Genomic DNA, 21,707 nt, shown 5'->3' on the forward strand with positions numbered 1-21,707 from the left:
GCGGTTTCAAGAGAGGGGAATGGGAGTTTCATTTCATAATCTGAAATTAATTTCAGATTATGAATGAAATTAAGGGGGGTTATTTTGAAATTTGAATTTTTTGGATCAAGGCATTGATGGCATTAAATTAGCATTAAATGGATTTCCCCCTAGATGAGGTCGGCGGCATGTAGAGAGAAGAGGAGGGAGATTAGTGTGAATAAATCAATTTCCAATTAGGAGGATGCCACCTAGGATAATAATTAGTAACTCCTCATGCCATGAAATTTGAATTGGATTCAATCCAATTCTTTCCTTATTCGGACTTTGGCAATTATGGAAATTTTGGAGCTCATTCAAATTTGAATTTTCGAAACTTGAAGAACAAGGTGGGTGATGACGTGGAGGTAAGTTATGAGAACTCCGAGTTAAAATTAATTTGAAATTGAAATTTATCAAATAAAACTTTCCTAAATTGAATTTCCAAATTAGGAAAGAATTCGAGATTCGAAATTCAAATTTCAAATTTGGAGCATGCGGGAGGGAGGAGTGGACAGTTGGGGAGGTTGCCGGCAAAGTGGCCGGCAGGAGCCGTGAGGGTGGCCGGCGGGTGGACTCCAAGGGGCGGCGGCAATGGAGCTAGGAGAATACTTTGTGGATGAAGAGGGGAGAAAAGAGAAGAACAAGAATATACGAGAAAGATAGAGATAACTAACGAACTCACAAAGAGATCGTAAGAACCGCGAACCTCGGACTCTTCCAAAGATTGGCGGGTATTGCGAATTACCCTCCTCGGGCTTCTCCTCTCATGAACTCACTAAGAGATCACGTGAACTCACTAAGAGATCAACAAAAACATGAAACTTTTCATTATCAATAATCATCATCCTTTCCAAGAGAAAGGGGAAGGCTTAAATAGCCAATTACATGAAGGAAAAATAAAAGACATAATTTCCCCTAGGGCCACATAAGACAAAACCCTCAAGTGAGGGTAGAAAGGGAAAAGTACAAATAACAAATAAAATACATCAAGATAAGTAAACACGATCGTAGTCGTTGATCTTCGATGTCCTCATCACTATCAAATCACAAGAGCAAGTTAGACAACGAAAATACACGAAAAGAAAGATTGGCAAACCCTTATCATGGTTGAGTTGTGATTCTCCACTGAATGGTGTCGAGTTGTGATTCAATAGCCTCAACCAGGGTATTCAGGATGCGCTCTACGTACTCTTCTACGGTATTGTCGATGCACGGGTTGACGTCGAAAAAGGTCGAGTGAAGAATGCAAACAAATCCTTGTTCGTCGTAGAAGAGGCCGTAATCACGTTTTGGATCGGCCATGCATGTCCTTGAGATTAAGATGTGATGACGATTATTGAGGCTTCCCTTGAGACTCCTCTTGAGATGGAGGAGGTAAGCTAGAGAAATCAAGAGGGAAAAGGAGAATAGGTGGCCGGCCAAGGGTGAGGGCTAGTGGGAGATATTTGGTTCAGATTTTGGGAGGGGAGATGGGGGGAAATCTAATTCAATACTTCCTAATTATCTCTTTAATTGAAAATAATTAAAGGAAGAGAAAGAGCAAGAGGGGGCTGCGGCAAGAGAGGGTGGGGTGGGGTGGATTTACTTTCAAGTGGAGGAGTTCCTTTACTAGAAGTAAATTAAATAGGTGGGGCTAGGGGAGGATTCGGCCAAAGGGAAGAGGGGAGAGTTTGAATTGTTTCCAAAGTGGAAATTTGGTTTTAGGAAACAATTCCTAAATTTTCCCCTTTAGGGGCCGACGACATTAAAGGTTTGAGGGAATGATTAAGGAAGCTTTTAATGCTTCCTTAAATTAAGGACTTAAATTTAGGATGATATATTTCATCCTAAATTAATTTAAATTCAAAGACAAGTGTTTGGAAAGTTTCCTAAAATAGGAAAGATATTTTAGGTAACTTTTCAAATTCAAATAAGTTTGAATTTGAAAAGTCTTGAGTTACCTAAAATTACCAAATCCAAATTAGGAAAAGGAATCAATGTGAACAATGATGGAAGAGAGGAGGTGGCGTGATAGGGCCGGCGACATGATGGGCTTGAAGGGGATTTTCGGTGGGAGGAGGGGAGAGGGTGAAAGCTTGGCCGTGAGTGAGGAAAGGGGAAGATAAGACCGGTGGTGGTGGTGGGGAAACGGAAGGGGAAAGATAACAAGTAAAACCACGAACCCGACTCGTCTAGGTTGGTGGGTGATGCGCAATCCTCCCTCTTCTAGGGATCTCACTTCGATTTCTCAAGCTCAAGCAAGAACTCAAAATTTGTGGAAATTTTTTTTTTAATCATTCATTAACTTAAAGAGAAGAACAATAGGGCTATAAATAGTCTCATACAAAGACTCACAAAATAAAAGGATGACAATGCCCCTATGGCTTACATACAACCTCCCTTAATAAAAAGGTAAAACGGGAAAGCAAGAAACACATAAATAATAAAAGCTACATAACATAATAAAGAAAAACAAATACATGAAATGACTCAAAAATACATAGACTCTATCGTGGCCGTATATCGACGGTCATGCCTCTGATATACTTTCCATGCTCTGATGTCCCCATCAATTTGAGACGTACTTTATTTTGTAGAGATATAATACTAATAACAAAATCGTGTTTGTCAAACTTAAATTAAACCACCATAATTTAACTTGTTGGAACTTGCACTTACAAAATGCTCATGCATAAAATAACTCAGGAGCGGTTAGTCATGAATTATACTAGATAGGTTATACTGATGGTTGATGGAAGAAATGGCAGTGTCAAGGATAGTTTGTGTAACAATATACGACAAGAGTTCAAACATCAAGAAGCCACTTTAGAAAAAAAATTTTGAGAAAGTACAAACATTGCTAAAGTAGGTCTCATTTGCAATTTCAAGACATGCCCCTTATACTTAAGCATTTGATTAAAGAAATCCCCATTCCATATATTAAAACTGTCTGTTTACATTCTTCAAATCAGTTTAGATCATCTTTTGTGCAAATCTTGTAAGATTTTCACCAAAAAATTCAACAGAAACTAACATATTTATTGTAAACATAAATATAGTGTTAATTTACATAAAGAATCTATTGAGTTTGAAAAGGGATATGTGTTATTGATAAGAATAAGATCTGAGCAAGTTCCTATCAAAAGATGATTGCCAGAGAAGTTGGATAATTGCTAGGAACATAAGAGTTGATACATGTGAACTTGAACTTCATATAAATACTGTAACTTTCACAGTATTCAGTGTGGTAAACTTAACTTTATGACATAAAAATATTTCCAATGATATTTTGCTTCTAGTTTGCCTACTAACATGCAGATAGTGCCCATGAATACATCTTCATCACCAATATTGCTATCTTTATTGAGTAAGCCATTAATATTTGACGCAAAATAAAGAGCCCATAAGTTTACTCTATCTAGAGATTTCATCCCTCCTGAGGATTAGTAATGACTTTGAACAGCTGCAACTTTTCCATATCACCTCCCTTATGTACTTGGGGTTTATTCGATGGCGTAAAATTCCATGAAGCTAGAGAGGATGATGATTGTTTTTATGCATGTTGATGCTAAAGTTTTTTTTATTATTATTATTTGAGTCTCAGTTTTATTTTCGATCATTTATGTCATTCTATTATAATTTTGGGTCTATATATTATGGCATTATGTCATGGGCTACAAAGGGCTTAATGTTATTAGGATTAGTGGTGTATATGATAATGATGGTAGGTGTGATGATAACGGTAAGTGCAATAACGATAATAAGTAAAGTTTGGTGATATATTTAAATTTGGAGGTAAATTAGTGCATTTCAGTCTCTCAATTTTTATTCCTTTAAATAGGGCGTATCCTTGTAATGCCAAGCACTTGATTATAGAATGGATAATCATTTTTTAAGTTTTCTACTCTTCTTGTATTATCTTCCAAAAATAAATGATATCTTGAGAGTGAGTAGCACAGCCCTTATCGACAAACTTTCAAGAAAGGAAGATCACAATTAAGACAAAGGACTGCTTGGTCAAGTAATATTCATTACCATTTGTTACATTAATGGTTAATTTAGTTTCCACCATAGGAATTTCATTTTAATATTTTAAATGTTCTTCATTTTTTTATAATACCATCTTATCTAATTTGTCACTCTTGTTCTTATAAAAAAATATCATAAATATCATCTCTATTTGAACTTATAATATTTTATATTAATTTAAACTAGTAGCTAGTCGTATCTTAGCGAGTTTTGGGTTGAGTAAATTGTGAAAAAAAATTCAACTCATAAAAATAATCCAACTTGTCTAACATCACCAAGCATATTCATAGAGTTGACGGATGCATTGTCAAGATTCTAAAATGATTTTACTTTCACCTGATCTCTTACCCTATTGTACCCAAAACTTTATTTTATCGAAATACTCTTAAAACAATTTCTTTGGTTAAGAACACATACTAAAGATTATGAAGCACGGCATGCAGATAAAATGAAAATATAACATTGCCCATACATTTGCATGCTTCCAAATATAATATTCCACAATTTCAAATTAGCACCTACCATTTTCCTCTATTTTGGCCAACCAACCTTAGCTGCTTTGCCTCTAAATACCCTCCATGCTGAAGACTCGATTTAAAATAGAATTATTCAAAACTTGCAAACTTATCTGCCTTCGCTCTGCCTCTATGGCAACCCTTTAAAGTTCTATATCGGTGAATTCTTTTGAACTGTTCTAAAGATCTATTAGCCTATTTAGTTGGAAGTAATTTGAAGCTCTCTTTTGTCTTTCATACTAAACAGTATTTCCTGGTTTCCAAAACAACCAAGTCGTTTCTTAATCTGGCAAGTCCGTGGAGCTCCCCATTGTGGTATTATTTTATTTCTATATATTTGTGGTAGTGCATCTAGCATTTCAAGTTTTTTTCACTTAATATATCTTCTTATAAAGGTTGATCTTGATCCCATACAAAAAAATCCTACTTCGCTATTTTACCTAAAAGAAAGTAGTAAAGTTTTTTTTTTCCTTTTCTTTTTGCATGAGAGGGGTAAAGACAGCTTAGTCAAGTACCAGGGAGGGACTTGACAAGTGTACATGGGCTTGATTGAGAAGTTATCATAATGCATATTGAAAGTTTAATATTTCTATGTGTTGATATTATATTTTACAAACCTTCGGTTTTACTTCATTCTGAGCTTTTAGGCAAAATGATCCTTGGGGAGCGTAAGAAGGTACAGAAAACCAGCAGAAAGGATAAATCAGCAGTCAATGGTCCTTCAAAATATTTGACAGCAGTGATCAAATTGTCCAACTACTTGAAAAGTCATATCAAGCATCAATTACTGTGAAGAATTTGGAAAAAAAAAACTTAAATATGCTTGCATCATTAATCCAGTAACTGCATAGAAATTCAAAAAATTGTGTTGAAAAATAAGACTTACGCTGTCTTCCCATATGCCTTTCCAATTTCACTAGAAACGGTATCACTTAATTTGGTGCAGAAGCTAGCCACAAAAGCAAGCCGCCAAATTTCTGAAAATGCAGATCCACCCACGCTATATATTGATAACAAGGCACAAGCACAACCGGCGGCACTGGATCCAATAACGCTACCCGGACCTCTTCTTCCCATCCTTTTCTCAGCAACACCAAGAGCTTCCTTTTGAGCAATCTTCAACTTGGTAACTGCTGTTCCCTGAATGTGTCATGTTCAACAAGGGTAAGAAATGTCATAGGCCAGCAAAGATATGAAGAGGGATGATGTGAAACTACCGTGAGTTAATGAGAAATTAAGAAGAACTATTGTTGAAAGCTTTCCAATATAAAATTATCGTTCACAACAAAGAAAGATTCTAGGAATTTGTAGTCTTCAACTTGTTTAGGCAAAGAAGTGCGCGTAGATTAACAAGACAATTCAATCAAACTCCAAAGACAAGAATAACTTTTATGAGGGAATAACAAAAATCCACAATTTAACAATGAGAGGTTTCACCTTGAGGACCTTCTCACTCATTCACATGTAGGATTAGCGGAAGAAGATACTTCACACTAGAAGAGAGATCACCGCTAGGAAGAAGAAGCCTATGATCTTCATTGATGGAAAGATTGCCGGCGACGGATGGATTTGTGGGCGTCCAACAATCCACAACGATCTGATTGGGAGGTGCTCCTCAATTGCCGGTGCCAATGTGAAGGTGATGTTGTCAATGTAACCTTCCACGGAGTCATCGACGTTCAAGTTCAAATCAAAGAAGGTAGATCGAGGAATGTCCGTTCTTCCTTGGTTATCATATACGAACCCGAGATCAACATCGGGATCGGTCATGCATGACCATGGGAGTATCTTGGTGGTGTGCCTTGGAAGAGCCGCCGATTGGAAGGGTGGTGAAGAGGGAGAAGCGGGTGGTGAGGGTTGGCGGGTGGAGGAGAGGAGGGAGAGGAGGTCTAGAGCTAGGCTTAAGAATTGGATATTGAAACTCGTTCACTATGAATTAGGTTGTTAAACCTAAGCTTATGTCCCAAGGCTATCCAAGATGGAGGGTGAATTGGTATTTTAAAAATTTATCCCTCTTTTGAATATTTTGAACCGAAAGTAAACTTTAATGAATTTTTAGAAATAGTTTTTCAACCACAATTTTTAGAACAGAAAAAGCATAAAATAAAAAGCAGTAAAGAATAAAAGACACAAGATTTATAGTGGTTCGGTCAAAACCAGACCTACATCCACTCCCTAGAGGCACCCTCCGAGTATTGCACTAATACCAATAGTGTCTCTCCTTTTGCACCCACAGCAAGGCGGAGAAGCCTTTACAACAAATTCTTTCCACCACTACCCGGTGCGGCAGAGAACCGTCGTCCTTTTACACTATCCCCAGTGTTGGCAGAGAACCGTTAGTCCTTTCACACTCTCTTAGTGTGGACAGAGAACCCTTCGTCTGTTCACACTCTCAAAGTGTCGACAGAGAACCGGAACTCCTTGACAGATCTCCTCACAAGAAATCTAGAAGGAAGAAAGAAAAGAGTGAAGTAATCACAATTTAAAAGTAAAGACTCTTACCTATAAACTCCAAGTGAAGCCTTCACGCTCCAGTAGCAAGAATCCTTCTTCGAACACTCTCTCACACTCTCTCCTTGACTCTTCTTTCAATAGGCACGAAGATCAATGGGCAAAAAGATTTGGTGGCAGTCAAAATTAGACTATATATAGAAGAGACAAGAAAAACCGTCCAAAAACTGCAAATTTTCAAGTCAACACGAAATGGATCGTCCCGTACGATCGTGGATCGTCCTGGACGATTTTAAGTGTTGGAGATAGGTTTTAGGAAAATCTAAAATTAATTTCATAATTTTCAAAAGGGTAGGGAGGGAAAATTTTGAATTTTAAAATCTTTCCAAAAGGGGCTATAGGGGCTGGCAGATTAGGAGGTAAATTAGGGGAGGATTTAATGGAGATTGGGATTTAAATAGGAGAGAGGAGGGGCTAGGTGAGGGGCCGACCATATATAGAGGGAAGAGGGGTTTTGTTGCAAGTATGTGGGCCCCCAAGGAATAAATAGTGATTGAAATCAAATCTGAATTTAATTTCAGATTTGATTTAAATATGGAGGTTTCCTAAATGGGGTTCTAGCAATAGGCAAGTATTTGAATTCAAATATTCAATTGAATTCCCAATTGGAAACTTTCATAAATGACTATGGCATATTTTAGGAAAGTGAATAATGGCAATTTGACTTTTGAATTTCAGATTTTGGGGACAAGAAGGCTGACTTTCAAGGCTTGGGAAGGAGAAGGACGGTGGGGTGGAGGTTTCAAGCTGGCGGCCAAGGGCTTGGGCTAGGTAAATTAGATTCACGAATTGAGCACTTTCCTAATATGGATTATGTCAATTTAGGAAAGAATTCAAAATATGAATTTGAAATCATATTTTGAATTGGAGTTCCCTCCTAATCTTCATGCTCCACTTTTGGAAAGAGGCAAGACAATCCATTTGGATCCATGGGAGGGGAAGGCCGGCTGTTAGGGTTTGGGGTTTGAGTGGCGTTTGGCTAAGAAGGAAGGGGTGTGGGTTAAGTGGAAGGGATCTTGTTGAGGTTGACCGGCGGCTTGTGGACTTGAAGTGGCCGACGTGTGTTTGGGGAAGAAGAGGTGGTCGGATGTAGGGGGAATGAAGAAATAATAAGAAAATACTACAAGTACTAACCACGAGTCCCGAAATCCACCGGTGGCTAATGGGTGTTGTAAGGCCCTCTCCTAGGGTTTCTCCTCTCAAGAACTCACAAAGAGATCAAGCAAGAAAATTTGAAATTTTTCATTCATAATCATCAAAATCCCATTACAATAGAAGATGCCACAATATATAGGCCTAGAAAATAAAATAACAATGACTCAAATGCCCCTTGGGCTACAACTCAAACAAACTCAAAAGAAATGATACAATCGTAATTAGTAAATAAACTACAATACATAAATGCATAAAAAATAAAGACTGAATCGTAGCCATCGATCTACGATTCCTATGCTGATAGACTCGTCGATATCATCCAATGTCCTCATCATTCTCCCCAGGTGGGAGAAATCTCGACCCCGTCGAGTAAGTGTCTTTAGAGCTCTCGTACAACTCAAGGAGATCTTGGTCTCAACTCTGTAGCTCATCTCGATCAACCCATGTATCCTCTGTAACCGGTGTTCCTTTCCAGTGAACTAAGTATCTTCGGCGCCCACCTTTTTGTGAAAATGATCTCATCATCTAGTATTGCTTCAATCTTCTCCGCATTGGGTCAATCAACAATTTTATTTTTTAATGTTAATTGGATAGAAACCATAAAAGCTGAGGTAGACAATCTAAAAATATTAAAGCAAAGCTTATCAAAATTAGGTATCTTTACTGACCAAAAATGAATCTGGCTTCACAGAGGAACAATGTCAGCAAAGCTGGATATTTTCAGCATAATAATGTGATTTGACTGAAAACTTAGATTCACTTTAACACGAAGAGTACCTGCGCAAGGCCTCCACTTAGTTGCAACAAGCTTCAAGCGAGCAACTTCTAAACTATGACCATTTTGCTAAAATCAATATACTTGATCCCCTCAACGTTGATAATCCACTGTTATTATTTTTTCTGTTTTTCTTTTTTATTATTATTATTATTATTCTATTGAGCATATAGTATCAAATACTGACAAGAATTGAACACAAGTAGTTGAGTATTTCATTTCATCATTTGTATAGTATTTAACCAATTCTAGAAGAGCTTTTTCTTATGGTAAACATAAAAAATAAGGGAATGGCATAAAAATTACAAAATAATTACAATAGTCTATGGATTAGATCATGCAAATTCAATGCTAATGAAGTACTTTGGTAAAAAGATCCATGGCACAAAGGTGGATAAAAGATACAAACCACCAAACCCAAAAGATTCTAGGTGCAGAGGATGATCCCTAGACATTACGATGAAGAAGAAAAAAATGAATAATTGGTCTTGTGACTCATTGGAAAATTAATAAGTTTATGTTTTGCTAGTTAACAAAAATCATAATAAAATTCTCCTATATTGATTTTTTTCTTTATCAAATTTAAGGACTTCTAAAAGAAGAGATAATATTAAAGGTTATATAGAGTTTTCTTAATTATTGGATTCCTCGAGGGAGTAAAGGCCATCTCTTTTTTAGCAAAGCACATGCGTCCTCCTCATGGCCTCTTCTTGAATTGATACAAAACTGGTAAATAATTTAGGCATGTGAAGGGCATTTCAAACTGTGCGGACTATGTCTATAAGAATATTTCATTCACCGACCATGATGGTAAAGGATCCATCAACAATAATTATTTTCTTGTTGCTAAAATAAGAGGGGTATGAAATAAATTTATGAAAGAGATTGACCATATAATTTGTAGCTCATGAATCAATGATCCGGGAGATGAAATCGGACATCTTTGAGACTGGAAAGGCGTGATAAGGAGTAATACCTAAGAATGATTGAATACAAGTACCTGCTATAGATGTTGTTATAGGTGCTCCTCGCAAGTCATTTTTGTCTTTTTGCACCTTGTAAAAACACAATTTTCTTTTCCACTTAAAGAACATGTAAATCAATTGAGACCGCTTGAGATACTTCTTTCTATTCAAACGGAATGTTAATTAGATGTTTTGAAATTTTCCCATTCGATTTAGATTACATCCCTCAATTCCAAGAAAAGTCAAGGCCAAGGATATGTGGGTATTATTATTATTGTCTATGGAGATGGAATTTGTGGTTCTGTTCACAGGAAAAATTAGTAAAGGAAGAATTTAGCAATGTAATGAGGAAAGCTCCATAAATGGGACCACCAATTTGATGCAACATAATGATGAAGACTACAACAATAGAATAAAAGAGGAGAAAATTATGATTATAATAGTTTACAGATTGATAAGTTGGCTAGATAATAATTTTAAAATAATTACAATTTTCCACAAGATAAATAGTAGGCAATAGGGATTGATCCACGGATCATTATGTAATAGGGATACCCCAAATCAATGAGATGACAGCAAAAGAAGAAAGAAAAAGGACATAAGTCTTGGTGAGTAAGGGCCCTAACTAGCGAAAATTATACAGTCGTTTCACAAATACATTTAAATTTGCATAGTTATCATGATTTTTATCTTTTTGTGACAATACTCAAATTCTTTCGTCTAACTTAGATACATCAATCTCTATTTGGCACATTAGGATTCAAGAATCTGGCTCATGCGGTTGCACCCACTAGCAATATAAGTGCATGGGTGGGGCCTCAATTCCTTGAACCTCAATTTAGCAGCTTGGCCAATCAAAGCCAGTTGCTACGAGCAATCCACCTTTCTTTACTTTAGATTGTGGACATTACTTTTCTAAGTACCAAACCTAATATGATTTTTAAGCATATTATAATATTCATCTTCTCCATTCTTAAACAATTAGAAATTCATAACTTCTTAGTCATCTTCTTTTGGGCCCAATTTGCCATATCGCTAAAATGTTTAAGTCAAATTGTGTTTGATTCTTATCCTTCTTCTTGAAGCGATCAGGATTCTAGGACTTTTAACTGTAAAATTATACTTCTTTCAACCTGCTCAGGATTAAGTCAACCACTTCAGTTTGCAACAACTCTCCATACTAGAGATCCACCAAGGATCTTGACCATTACTTACAATCTCGACTTGTGGCCATCTTCCATCCTGAAATTCGTTGTCTTCCCCATTCAGCATTTAAAGATCCAGCATTTTAATCTGATTGCTTAAAATCACACTAGTTATATCTTCTTCTTTTATCTCAAACATTTATCTATTTTTCGTCTACTTTTTTAATCACATAAAAATATATTGGGGTTTTGTAAACAATATCACTTGTTTTATTGTCTACATGACATTTATCACATTTAGTATGACATATGCATATGTTATAAATTAGCCTGGTAGTCATGTTTTTATTTTAAGCTTCTAGCATATAGTTCTCGTATTTTTATGTTGAATGTTGCATGTATCACTGTCATTAATTATACAATAATTTTCACAGCAAGGTAACCTTAACATTTTTAGTAATTAAGAGTTTAGTTAATCTTCCTTGGCAATTGTTTAGAAGCATGAAATTATCCATCGGATGGTGAAGGATGGGTTGGTACCCCCCCGTCACAACTCCCCCCCCCCCCCCCCCCCCCCCCAAAACAAAAAAAATAAAAAAAACATGACCAGCATTTTTGCACATCTAAAATCTAATACAATCACCAAGCAAAACTTAGAGAAAACCACCTCGTTTTCACCAATACTAGTGGATGCGCATAAATTTAACTTCCATACGTTACAACTTACAAGATGACCACCACTCCGCGCATGAATGGACAAAGGATATACAGCTTCCATACATCACAAGCCAAACACTATAATAATTCAACTTACCACAACAAAATATGTTGCAACGAGTAGGAACCCTGGTGCTTCGAAGGCTCTCCACGTCAAGACACCCAGCAAGAATGCAGACCCCATCCCCAATGCAGAAAGCCCCGACAAAAGAAGCGGCGATCCAAGTGTGAAGATGAATAGATTGCTTGCAATTGAGGACTCCCAAGTAGCGGGTGAAGCACGGAGGAGATCCAGCAGGTTGGCCGGGAATCCCGACAGGTTGGATAAAGAGATAGCTTCCAGCGGGGAAACCAACGCCGGAACCCTAGATACAGATTTGGGCACTGTGATTGGGTTCAGTGTTCCGGTAAACGGGGAGGAAAAACGAACGACATCGCACCGTGACAGCCGTCGTGAGTGCGGAGAGATTTTTGCAAGAGGAATGAGAGAAAGCGTCGCCATTCCAGTTAGCGGCTGCTTCCTGCAAATGGGAAAATTTTTAAAGTAGGTATTATTAAAAGTTTAATTATATAATTAAGTATTTTAAAAATGAAAAAATATGTAAAGTCGTCCGTTTTAAACGGGTAATTTGCTGCTGAATATTTTTAATTGTTTTTATTTATGCTAATTGGATTTGTAAATCGTCCATTAAATGAGAAATTATTATGTGCAGAGGTCGGAGGCAGAACGTCGCCCGGAGATCAATCAAAATGTGGCACATTAGCGGTACCGAGCAATACCGAGCGAAGGGATGATGTGGTGCATTCTTGTTGGTCTCCGAACTGCGCTTAGCATCCGCGCGGAATAATTAATCCCATTAAATAGATGATTTTATCTAGTTTTAAATTTTAATTTTATGATATTTAATTGTATAATTAACTTTGTAATCATAAATACTTTAAATTTTTGTCCTCCTGCAAATAGGATTTAATGTAAGAAGGACAACACAGCTCATTTTGGTATGTTGGTCGGGAGCTACGGCTATTAACTAAGAGGTCTTGGGCTTAAGTCTTGTTTATGCGATATGTGTGTGAGTCTGTCTTAATTGGTCTAACAGTCTTAAAAAATAAATGTAAGAAGGACAATCTGATTTATATTATTAACTTAAAATTTTTATTTCACATGATGGTATTAAAATTTATCAACTTGATCTAAGAATTCAACTCTTCTATAAATCTTAGCAACTCATAAATGTTTCTCATGATAATTATCAATTTAAAAATTTATCGTGATATTCATTTTCATATGATAAGTGCAAACCCCACAATGTATCTCTAAGGAAATATTGATAAAGTATTCACAATATTAATCTATTTGTAAGAGATAAAAACTAAGTTTTTCAATATGCTTATTGACTCCATCAATCTTGTTGCAGACTAGAACATTTGCGACGATAAAGATATAAAGAGCTTAATATGTTAGCTTTGAACGAAGATATGGCACACACAAATATATATAAGAGAAGTGTACAAGAGTAATAAAAGACATCAAGATTTTTACGTGAGAAATCTTATAAAAGAAAAAAAATTATGGGGACTGGCCTAGTAGAAATGATTCCACTAGTGTTTATAGTTGATTATAAATGGCACTTTTCCTCGGGGGAAAGGTATTTGTTCATTGTACCATATATATTACATTACATAGTTGGGGTTGAAAGAATACAATGATAAGTGAGTCATTATCAAGAGAAATTTGCCATGTTCGTTTGTTTGGCATGATGACGAAGGTTGGAGGGACCGTAGTAGCGTGTAACGGAGGTCGGAGGGACCATAGTCAGCGGGGGATGGTGGTCGAAATGACCATAGTTGGCGGGCAACAGAGATTAGAGGGATTATAATTGGCAGGTGATGGAGGTCAGAGGGACCTTAGTCGCCGGGCAACAAAGTTCGAAGGGACCTTAGTTAGTGGGTGACTGTGGTCCAAGGTACCATAATCGATGAGTGACGGTGGGACCGTGGTCGCTTAGTTGGCCGGCGACGTTGGTCGGATGGACTGTATCCGACAAGCGATGGAGGTTGGACAGACTGTAATTGGTCGGGGATGGAGCTCAAAGGAACAGTCGTCGACGAGCGACCGTGGACATAGGGACTGTAGTTGGCAGGCAACAAAGGTCAGAGGGATCATAGTCGGTGGGTGACAAAGGTTGGAGGGATCATTGTTGGCGGGTGACAGTGGTCTAAGGGACAATAGTTCGCAATCGATGTTACTCATATGGACTGTAGTTGGTGTATGACAGTAGTTGAAGGGACGGTAGTCAGCATGTGACAGTGGTCGGAGGGACTCTAGTCGGTGGGTGACCGCCATAAGAGGAAAATAGTTGACTGGTGATGGAGGTCGTAATGACTGTAGTCGACGGACGACGGAGGTTGGAGGGATCATAGTTAGCCAGGGATGATGGTCGGAGGAACCGTAGCCGGCGGGCGACGAGCGACGTTGGTTGAAGGGATCATAGATTGTGGAGGACGGTGGGCATAAGTATCGTAGTGGGTGGGAGATGGTAATTGGAAGGGCCATAGTCGGCAGGTGATGAAGATTGGACTGACTGTAGTGAGCGGGTGATGTAGGTTGGAGTGACTGTAGTCGGCGGGTAATGGATGATGGAGTGACTGTCATCAGCGGGCGATGGTAGTCGGATTGATCATACTTGGCAGATTGGCGGAGAACCAACAATGGTTAGCCGTGGGAGGAGGTCCAATGGCAGTAATGGAAGTCTGATGATGATTGACAGCGATGCATTGGGCTGACGAAGGTTAGACGAAAGTCCGACGACAGTTTGAAGGTTATGTGGAAGCTCGACGACTGTCGACGGTCGAGCGATTGTCTGATGATGGTCGGATAGAAGTTTGATAGCGATCGAATGTGGGTGGAAATCTAGCAGCACGACGATGGTAGTGTGGAAGTCTAATAGTGATTGATTGATAGTGGAAGTTTGGTAGCGGTCGGTGGCTGAATGTGTCACGACCCAACCCGACCGGGACGGATCCCGCTCCCATCGGGCCGCGACTGGACTTAAAAGAAATCCAGGATCTAGCTTTGGAATTTGCTTCAGACTTTCTTCCAAATATTAAATAGACAGAAAAACACAGAGCTACTATAATCATCAAAATACAGAACAATTCAGCTATCTTTTATTTCATCAAAACAATCATATATAATACAATTCATGGCTTCAGACAAAAATAACAGAACAGAACAGAAAAGTCATGATTGTACCAAAAATCAGAAGTACAAAATACCTAATCTCAGAGCAGACACGGAACTTCTAGTCCAAGACATCCTTCCCTTTCCCAGAACCTGAAAACCATGTAGAAAACAAGGATGAGCTAACAGCTCAGCAAGACATCACTCCCCAATCATAATCATCAGAAAATAGCCGTACGAAAATCATAGAACATACAGAACAGATACTTGATCAACAGAAATCAAACAACTGATATAGAAAACTGAAGTCATTTCAAATCAGAGTTCAGAACAGATATCATAAAGCTTTCATGACACAGAGCAGACATAATCGTACGGAATAACCAGAATCGTATAGAAATCAAATAAAATCACATTCATATCAGATTCTCTGACCCTGACAAAATCTCAACGGATTCTGGTCCCTTATGCCTCAATTCCCAGACACTAACAGAATCTCAACGGATTATGGCCCTTATGCCTCCTTTTGTGCTTATAGCATTAGAACAGAACAGAACAGATATTCAGAATTCTGAAACATAATTTATTTTCAGATTTCATAGCTCATTTCAGATTTCCCTAACACAGACAGAATCTCAAAGAATCCTGGCCCCTTATAACTCCCTTCTGATATCATACAAACACTTCAATTCATTCAAATATTCAATGTATCAATTCAGAAAAATCAAAATTTGTACGAAAAATCGATGGCATAACGACAGTATATGGAATTTACACAAAATTCACAGATTCAGAAATTTACCAAATTATCACAAAATATCCGCAACAACATTATAAGACTTTTACTATACTGAAGTAATAATATCAAACATCTAGATAAATTGTTATTCGAATAAAACTCAGCAGAATTCAAAATACCCGGTAAAAATCTTTCAGAACATACTCAAAATGTGCACAATTATCATCTCAAAAATATATCAAAAGTTACGCGGTAAAACCTTTGTTAGAAGAAAATAATACCAGAAATTCGCTAACGGAAACAAAATCCGGAACAGAAAAGTCGTCAAAATTCTCGTTTCTGAAAATTGAGAAAGGCGGAATGTGCCTTACCTCGAGTCGGTCAACTTTTCCAACTACGGCGACGAACGAAAACGAGTCAAAGTCGCCCAAAAATCCACTTTTCCTCTTTTCCCTTCGTTTTTCTCTCTCCTAGGCTTTCTCTCTCTTCAAAATCGACACTATTCAGATATTTATTAAGCAGGATCGTCCCAGACGATGCCCCGATTCATCCCGGGACGATCTTCTCTGGACTCAAATTGTCTAGACAAAATTAATTCCAATTTATTCATCCATGGACGAAACTCTCTGTCTGGGTTCGTCCCGACGGTTCGTACAGACGAAAATGACAGATTTCTTCACAATTTTCTTCAGTTCGTCCGGGACTAACAGCACTAAAAAAACAACTTTTTTGAAGGGTTTTACAATCTACACACCTTAAGAAAAATGTCGTCCTCAACATTCCCAAAGTAAACTGAGTCAAAATAGATACAGATATGACTACCTCATGTCCGACTCCTTCTCCCAAGTCGCTTCCCGTGCTGTTTTGTGTTTCCACTGCACTTTAACCATTGGAATTTGTTTATTTCCTAACTTGCGTACATCATAGGCCAAAATTTTCTGAGGTTCTTCATTGTACTGTAGATTCTCCTGAATCTCAATCTCAACAACAGATAACTTCTTGTCATATTCAGATATCCACTTTCTCAAAGAGGATACGTGAAAAAACATTATGCACATCAGACAGCTGATCAGATAACAACAATCTATAAGCAGACTTACCAATCCTTTCAATAATCTCAAAAGGTCCGACATACCTTGGACTGAGCTTGCTCATTCTTCCAAATCTACTGACACCTTTCATCGGACTGACTTTGACATACACAAAGTCACCAACCTGAAATTCCACAAATCTATGCTTCTGATTGTAATATTTATGTTGCCTATCTTGTGCAGCTTTTAATCTTTCTTTAATTAGATTGATTTTCATAACATTTTCATCCACAAAAGTTGAACTCATCACTTGTATATCTTCCACCTCAGTCAGAGTCAAAGGAGTTCTACACTTCCGGCCATATAAAGCTTCATAAGGTGCCATACCAATACTGGACTGGAAAATGTTATTATAAGCAAATTCTATCAGCGGGATATGATCTTCCCATTTTTCTCCAAAATCCAAAACACATAACTTCAGAAGATATTCCAGTACCTGAATAGTCCTCTCAGATTGCCCGTCAGTCTGAGGATGAAAAGCCATACTGAAATGTAACTTTGTACACAATCCTTATTAAATACCCTTCCAAAGTCTGGAAGTAAACCGTCCATCTCGATCAGATACAATCACTTTAGGCACACCATGTAATCTAATAATTTCCTTCATATATACATGTGCCAACTTATCCACCGGATCCGTCTGCCTGATCGGAAGAAAGTTTGCAGACTTCGTCAATCGATCCACAATCAACCAGATGGCATCATGTCCTTACCTAGATCGAGGAAAACTCATAGCAAAGTCCATCGTTACATCCTCCCACTTCCACTCAGGGATAGGAAACGACTGTAAAAGACCTCCTGGTCGCTGATGCTCTGCCTTCACTAACTGGCAGGCTTCGCATTTCGCAACAAAATATGTTACATCCTTTTTCATTCCAGGCCACCAGAACAAACTCTTCATATCTCCGTACATCTTACCACATCCCGGATGTATCGTATAACCTGAATGGTGAGATTCATGCAGAATATCTTTCCTCAAATCTCCAAACACATGAATCCACAGTCTATTCTTGCAGAAGATAACACCAGAATCAGAAACTCGTAGTTCATGTTTCTTACCAAATTCAATCTGAGTAATTAACTTCAAATAGTTGGAGTCTGACTTCTGAGCTTTCTGAATCCTTTCTTCTAGAGAAGATTGAATGTTCATCTGAGTCAAAACAACTAGTAGAGGAAATCACCCCCAACTGTAATCTTTCCATATATCGTATCAGATAGTCATCAGAAGTGAGCTGAATACATGATAATCCAGAAGACTTACTGCTCAAAGCGTCTGCTACCACATTAGCCTTACCAGGCTGATACTAAATCGTCAGGTCGTAGTCCTTGATAAACTCAAGCCATCTTCTTTGCCTCAAATTCAGATCCTTCTACGTGAATATGTACTTCAAGCTCTTGTGATCCGTAAAGATCTCACATCTGACGCTATACAAGTAATGACGCCAAATCTCCAAAACAAATACGACTGCAACCAATTCCAAATCATGGGTTGGGTAATTCTTTTCATGTGGTTTCAACTGTCTCGAAGCATAAGCTATTACCCGACCATGTTGCATCAAAATACAGCCCAAACCTTTCAATGAAGCATCACTGAACACCTGAAATCCTTCCGTACCTGATGGAAGTGCTAACATAGGAGCAGATATCAAACAATCCTTCAACCTCTAAAAACTGGCTTCACATTCCGGTGTCCAAACAAAAGCTACTGACTTATGAGTCAGTCTCGTCAGAGGCGTAGAAATATGAGAAAATCCCTTCACAAATTTTCTATAATATCCAGCCATGCCTAAGAAACTACGTACCTCAAATACCGTAGTAGGCCTTGGCCAATCAGCAATAGCTTGAATCTTCTGGGGATCAACAGAAATATATTCACCGCTCACCACATGCCTCAGAAAAAAAATGCTCTTCAGTCAGAATGCACACTTGGAAAATTTAGCATACAACTGATGCTGCCTCAAAGTCTCCAACACAATGCTTAAGTGTCTAGCATGATCTTCCTCAGAAGCAGAATACACCAGAATATCGTTGATGAAGACGATCACAAACTGATCCAGATACTCCTTGAACACTCTATTCATCAGATCCATGAAAACAGCAGGTGCATTGGTTACCCCAAAAGGCATAACCAAAAACTCGTAGTGCCCGTACCGAGTACTGAAAGTTGTCTTCAACACATCAGCTTCCTTCACTTCACTTAATAGTATCCATATCTCAAATCAATCTTTGAAAATACAGAAGAGCCAGAAAGCTTGTCAAACAAGTCATCAATCCTTGGTAATTGATACTTATTCTTGATCGTGATTTTATTCAAATCTCTGTAATCAACACACATACGGAGTGTTCCATCATTCTTCTTTACAAACAGTACAGGTGCTCCCCAAAGAGAAACACTTGTACGAATAAACCCTCTAACCACCAACTCATGGAGCTGAACTTTCAACTCAGAAAGTTCTTTCGGTGCCATCCTGTACGGAGCTTTTGATATTGGTGTTGTACCCGAAAAATATCAATAGAGAACTCAACATCTCGATCCGGAGGCAAACCAACCAACTCCTCAGGAAATACATCAGAAAACTCCCGTACAACTGGTATATCAGAAACAGAACTCACATATAAGTTCATATACCATACAGAAGCCAAAAATACCGGACAACCCTTCTTCCACATTCTTCTGACTTCAACACAGAAACCAGACATGATAGAACTCCTCTTAACCCTTAAAATACGCATCTCTCACCATCTATAAGCAAGCTCACTTGCTTCTTCAAACAGTCAATCTGAAACTCATACAAACTCAGCCAATCCATACCCAAAATCACGTCGTAAGAAGAAATCAACAATAAAATCAAACTCGACTTCCATTTCTTGCATGAAATATCAAGCTCATAGAAACAAAACTTTCAGGCAATCAAATTTCTTCCAACTGGTAAAATAACAGAAAGAGAAACCGGTAGTAAAACAGAATCCAGATGCAAAGCATCAAAATAACGCTAGGAAAGAAACGAGTGATTGGCTCCAGAATCAAACAGAACACAACATGAATGTTCAGAAATATAAATCGTATATGTCACCACATCCAGAGCATCTCGAGCCTCCTGCTGACTCAAACTGTACACACGTGACTAAATTGGAGCTGGAGCTACTGAACCACTAGACTCCCGCTGACTACCAGTATGTGGTCTCCGTGCCACAGAACTTGACCCACCACCTCTACCAGAGGATCCTTCAGTCACAGTACGTGGAGGAACAGTCCTCGACCTTCCTGTTGAACCAATAGGTCTACTATCAGATCGGAACTCAGATCGTCTATCAAATCCAGCCTGTGGACACTCTGCAATTTGATGTCCTGACTGACCACATCTGAAGCACTAACCAGTCATCCTATAACACTGATCAAAATGTCATCATCCATAACTTTGGCACACAGGTGCCCCACTAACAGATTCAGAACTGGTCGTACTGGTAGCGGCAGTACCAGAAACTGTAATGGATCCCGACTGTCCACTCCTCCTAGGGTCTCCAAAAACAAATATCCTCTTGCAAGAGGAACCACTACTAGAAGCATCACCCCCGAACCTCTTCCTACTCGTAGTCCACCGCTACTGAGTAGCCATCAAATCATTCTCTATCAGACGAGCTCTCTCCACAAGCTCAGGGAAATAAGAAATATGAGACGGTACCAAGGGCTGCCTCAGACTATCTCGTAGTCCCCTTAGAAATCTATAACACGTCTCAGCAGAAGTACTTACCAACTGCGGAGCATATCGGGCTAAACATATACTTGATCAACAGAAATCAAACAACTGATACAGAAAACTAAAGTCATTTCAAATCAGAGTTCAAAACATATATCATAAAGCTTTCATGTCACAGAGCAGAAAGAATCGTACGAAATAACCAGAATTGTACATAAATCAGATAAAATCACATTCATATCAGATAATTCATATCAGATTCCCTGACCCTGACAGAATCTCAACGGATTCTGGCCCCTTATGCCTCTATTCCCAGACACTGATAGAATCTCAACGGATTCTGGCCCCTTATGACTCCCTTTGTGCTTATAGCACCAGAACATAACAGAACATATATTCGAAATTCTGGAACAGAACTTATTTTTAGATTTCAGAGCTCATTTCAGATTTCCCTGACACAGACAGAATCTCAAAGGATCTTGGCCCCTTATAACTCCCTTCTGATATCATACAAACACTTCAACTCATTTAATGTATCAATTCAGAAAAATCAGAATTAGTACGAAAAATCGGCGGCATAACGGTAGTATACGTAATTTACATAAAATTCACAGATTCGGAAATTTACCAAATTACCACAGAATATCCACAACAACATTATAAGACTTTTACTATACTGAAGTAATAATATCAGACATCTGGATAAATTGTTATTCGAATAAAACTCAGTAGAATTCAAAATACCCGGTAAAAATCTTCCAGAATATACTCAAAATGTGTACAATTATCACCTAAAAAACATACCAAAAGTTACGTGGTAAAACTTTTGTCAAAAGAAAATAATACCAGAAATTCGCTAACGTAAACAAAATCCGGAACAGAAAAGTCATCAAAATTCTCGTTTCTGAAAAATTGAGAAAGGCGGAACGTGCCTTACCTCGAGTCGGTCAACTTTCCCAACTACGGCGACGGACGAAAACGAGTCGAAGTCGCCCAAAAATCCATTTTTCCTCTTTTCCCTTAGTTTTTCTCTTTCCTGTGCTTTCTCTCTTTTCAAAATCGGCACTATTCAGATATTTATTAAGCAGGATCGTCCCGGACGATGTCTCGATTCGTCCCGGGACGATCTTCTCTGGACTCAAATCGTCTAGACGAAATTAATTCCAATTTATTCGTCCCTGGACGA

The 21,707-nt window shown here is 38.2% G+C and overlaps 1 protein-coding gene across 3 annotated transcripts in view; it reads right to left on the reverse strand.

Annotated features, from left to right (window-relative positions):
- The window catches only part of LOC110094950 (protein VTE6, chloroplastic), a 29,946-nt gene extending 17,601 nt beyond the window's left edge, over window positions 1-12,345 (reverse strand). For all 3 annotated transcript variants that reach the window (XR_002302920.2, XR_002302922.2, XM_020820299.2), the window contains exons 1-2: window positions 11,910-12,345; window positions 5,431-5,684 (exon numbers count right to left, since the gene is read on the reverse strand). Coding sequence is in view for 1 of the 3 variants with exons in the window: in XM_020820299.2 (XP_020675958.1) it covers window positions 5,431-5,684; window positions 11,910-12,314 (659 nt within the window). In the remaining 2 variants the exon portion in view is untranslated. The remainder of the gene's footprint in view (window positions 1-5,430; window positions 5,685-11,909) is intronic.
- Between the last annotated feature and the right edge of the window lie 9,362 nt (window positions 12,346-21,707).

This window comes from Dendrobium catenatum, unplaced genomic scaffold (genome assembly GCF_001605985.2).
Source record: "Dendrobium catenatum unplaced genomic scaffold, ASM160598v2 fragScaff_scaffold_501, whole genome shotgun sequence".
NCBI classification, from domain to species: Eukaryota; Viridiplantae; Streptophyta; class Magnoliopsida; order Asparagales; family Orchidaceae; genus Dendrobium; species Dendrobium catenatum.